Source organism: Gregarina niphandrodes (genome assembly GCF_000223845.1).
Source record: "Gregarina niphandrodes unplaced genomic scaffold scaffold00006, whole genome shotgun sequence".
Classification (NCBI taxonomy): domain Eukaryota; phylum Apicomplexa; class Conoidasida; order Eugregarinorida; family Gregarinidae; genus Gregarina; species Gregarina niphandrodes.
Genome location: NW_011645777.1, coordinates 278,641 through 280,645, shown reverse-complemented (window position 1 = coordinate 280,645; position 2,005 = coordinate 278,641). Strand labels below are relative to the sequence as shown.

The following is a 2,005-nucleotide window of genomic DNA, read 5'->3' as shown; positions in this document are numbered from 1 at the left end:
TGAGGAAGCTTTTATTAAAATGCAGGACTATTTGGACCAATCTTCGGTGAAGTATACTCGTGTTTTTGTTGAACCATATCAGAGAGAAAAAACGCCAGAGGAGATCGAAAAGGAGAGGCTAACAAGAGTTACTAGGAGCACTAGGCAAAATACCACAGCCGGATCGTGGGAATATCGATATGAGGAAAGAAGTGATCAAAGCCTTGAGTCAGAATCGGAGTTTCGCTATCAATTAAATACAAGGAGAAGATCAAGAGGAAACCGCAGCAAACATACTTTAGAACCACGACCTATAAAAATTCGAAGAGGCCCGATATTCATACCATTCAGTGATCTGAAACCAGAAACCAGGCCAAGATATTATCCCCGATTCTTACAACATACATTCTAACATGCCATCCAACCACCTTCTCTTGTATTGAGATCCAGCCCAGCCCGTCAACTCCCTCCTCTTGGTGGTCATACACACAGCTTCCCGGTTTGGATACAGCTTCCCGGTTGGATACAGCTTCCCTTCCTCTCCCACAGCTGCTTCTGGTCTAAATATCTGGTCTGTAGTCCCTTCCGTTCCATCCCGTCCCATTTCGTTCCGTTCTGTTCAGTTCAGTTCATATTAGAAAAACTCTAGCGGGCAGCTAACTTTCTGCTTTAACTGCTTCTGCTTTAACTGCACTCCAAATTAGTCTAGTTTCCGAAACCACGTTCAAGTAGCATGTTGATGGCAGCATTCACATCCCCACCGGTGGCTTGTAGTGCAGAGACGTTGGCTTGTTTGTCAAGGAACCCCATGTCTTCGAGCTGTTTCAATTGCGATGTAAATGCTTCTTCAGGATTACTGACAGGAGCGGCATTGACTGGACCACTTCCTCCACCCATGAGGTTTCGGAGTTGTTCCTCCATGGATGCAAGGTCGGGCATGCCACCTCCTTGTCCGCCACCTTGACCGCCAAGACCGCCAAGAAGAGAAGCGAAATCCAGACCTCCTCCGGGTGCACCTGCTGCTCCTTGCCGCATCATGTTCCCCACATTGGCTAGATTTTCGGGTGAGTAAATGTTACGCAACATCTCTGGATCTTGTAACATGCTATTCAACATAGGGTTGCTCTGACTCATCTGACGCAACAACGGATTGCTCTGGATCATCTGTGTCAACAATTGTGGGTTAGACATCAGTGATTGCATAGCCTGCTGCACTTGCGGATTCTGCATCATCTGTACTATCGCCTGCGGACTTGGCATCCCCCCTCCTAATCCTTCCAATCCCTCCAAGCCACCGCCAGGGAAACCACCCATGCCACTAAACAAGTTCGGCCCACCCGGGGCCGCACCCGCAGCAGGATTCGAACCACCGGCAGCAGGAGACGCACCTGAAGCCGGAGCCGACGCCGCGGCCGGAGCAGGACTCGAACCAGCGCCAGCCTTCGCCGCAGCACCACTCTTTGCTCGGGTCACCTACAATCAAACCACCCATAACATCCACCCGTAATACCAGTGCCCACAATCACTCACACGGCATGACACACACACCGTGTGTCAATCACACACACCGTGTGTGAACCACCCCGTGTGTCAACCACCCCGTGTGTTGTTTGTTCGCCTTACGAGGTGTATGCAGGTGTTCTCAGTCACCTTGAGCGTTTCCATGGTGTCGGCATCCTTCGCGAGTTTGCCCTTGTACACTAGCGTGACCGAAGCCGGGTCTAGGTCAAGCATCGGGCACACGGCCTCCTTCACTTGAGGCACTGTGTCTGCTGCACCGACGTCGGCATGAGTGCTCTTGCCGCCCAATAACTTAAACTCGACCTTCATCCGAAAATAAAATAAAGCCAGCGACGACGACGAACTGGCTGATCATGACTAGGTCAGAGCATGGGCCACTGTTCCCTGGCGCTGCCTTGTCCCCGGTCGCGATATCCGACGGGCTGATGGCCCTCGTCGGACTTGGCAACTGTCAGGCAACCCTGGCCCCGACCCTGGCCCCGACCCTGGCCCCGATCATGGTTTC

The 2,005-nt window shown here is 51.9% G+C and overlaps 1 protein-coding gene across 1 annotated transcript; it reads right to left on the bottom strand.

The window, feature by feature from the left end:
* Positions 1 to 684: 684 nt before the first annotated feature.
* On the bottom strand, positions 685 to 1,809 carry GNI_046510 (ubiquitin family protein; the record flags this gene model as incomplete). Its single annotated transcript, XM_011131310.1, has 2 exons — positions 685 to 1,452; positions 1,603 to 1,809. The coding sequence occupies 2 exons, from the start codon at positions 1,807 to 1,809 to the stop codon at positions 685 to 687; spliced, it is 975 nt and encodes a 324-aa protein (XP_011129612.1).
* Between the last annotated feature and the right edge of the window lie 196 nt (positions 1,810 to 2,005).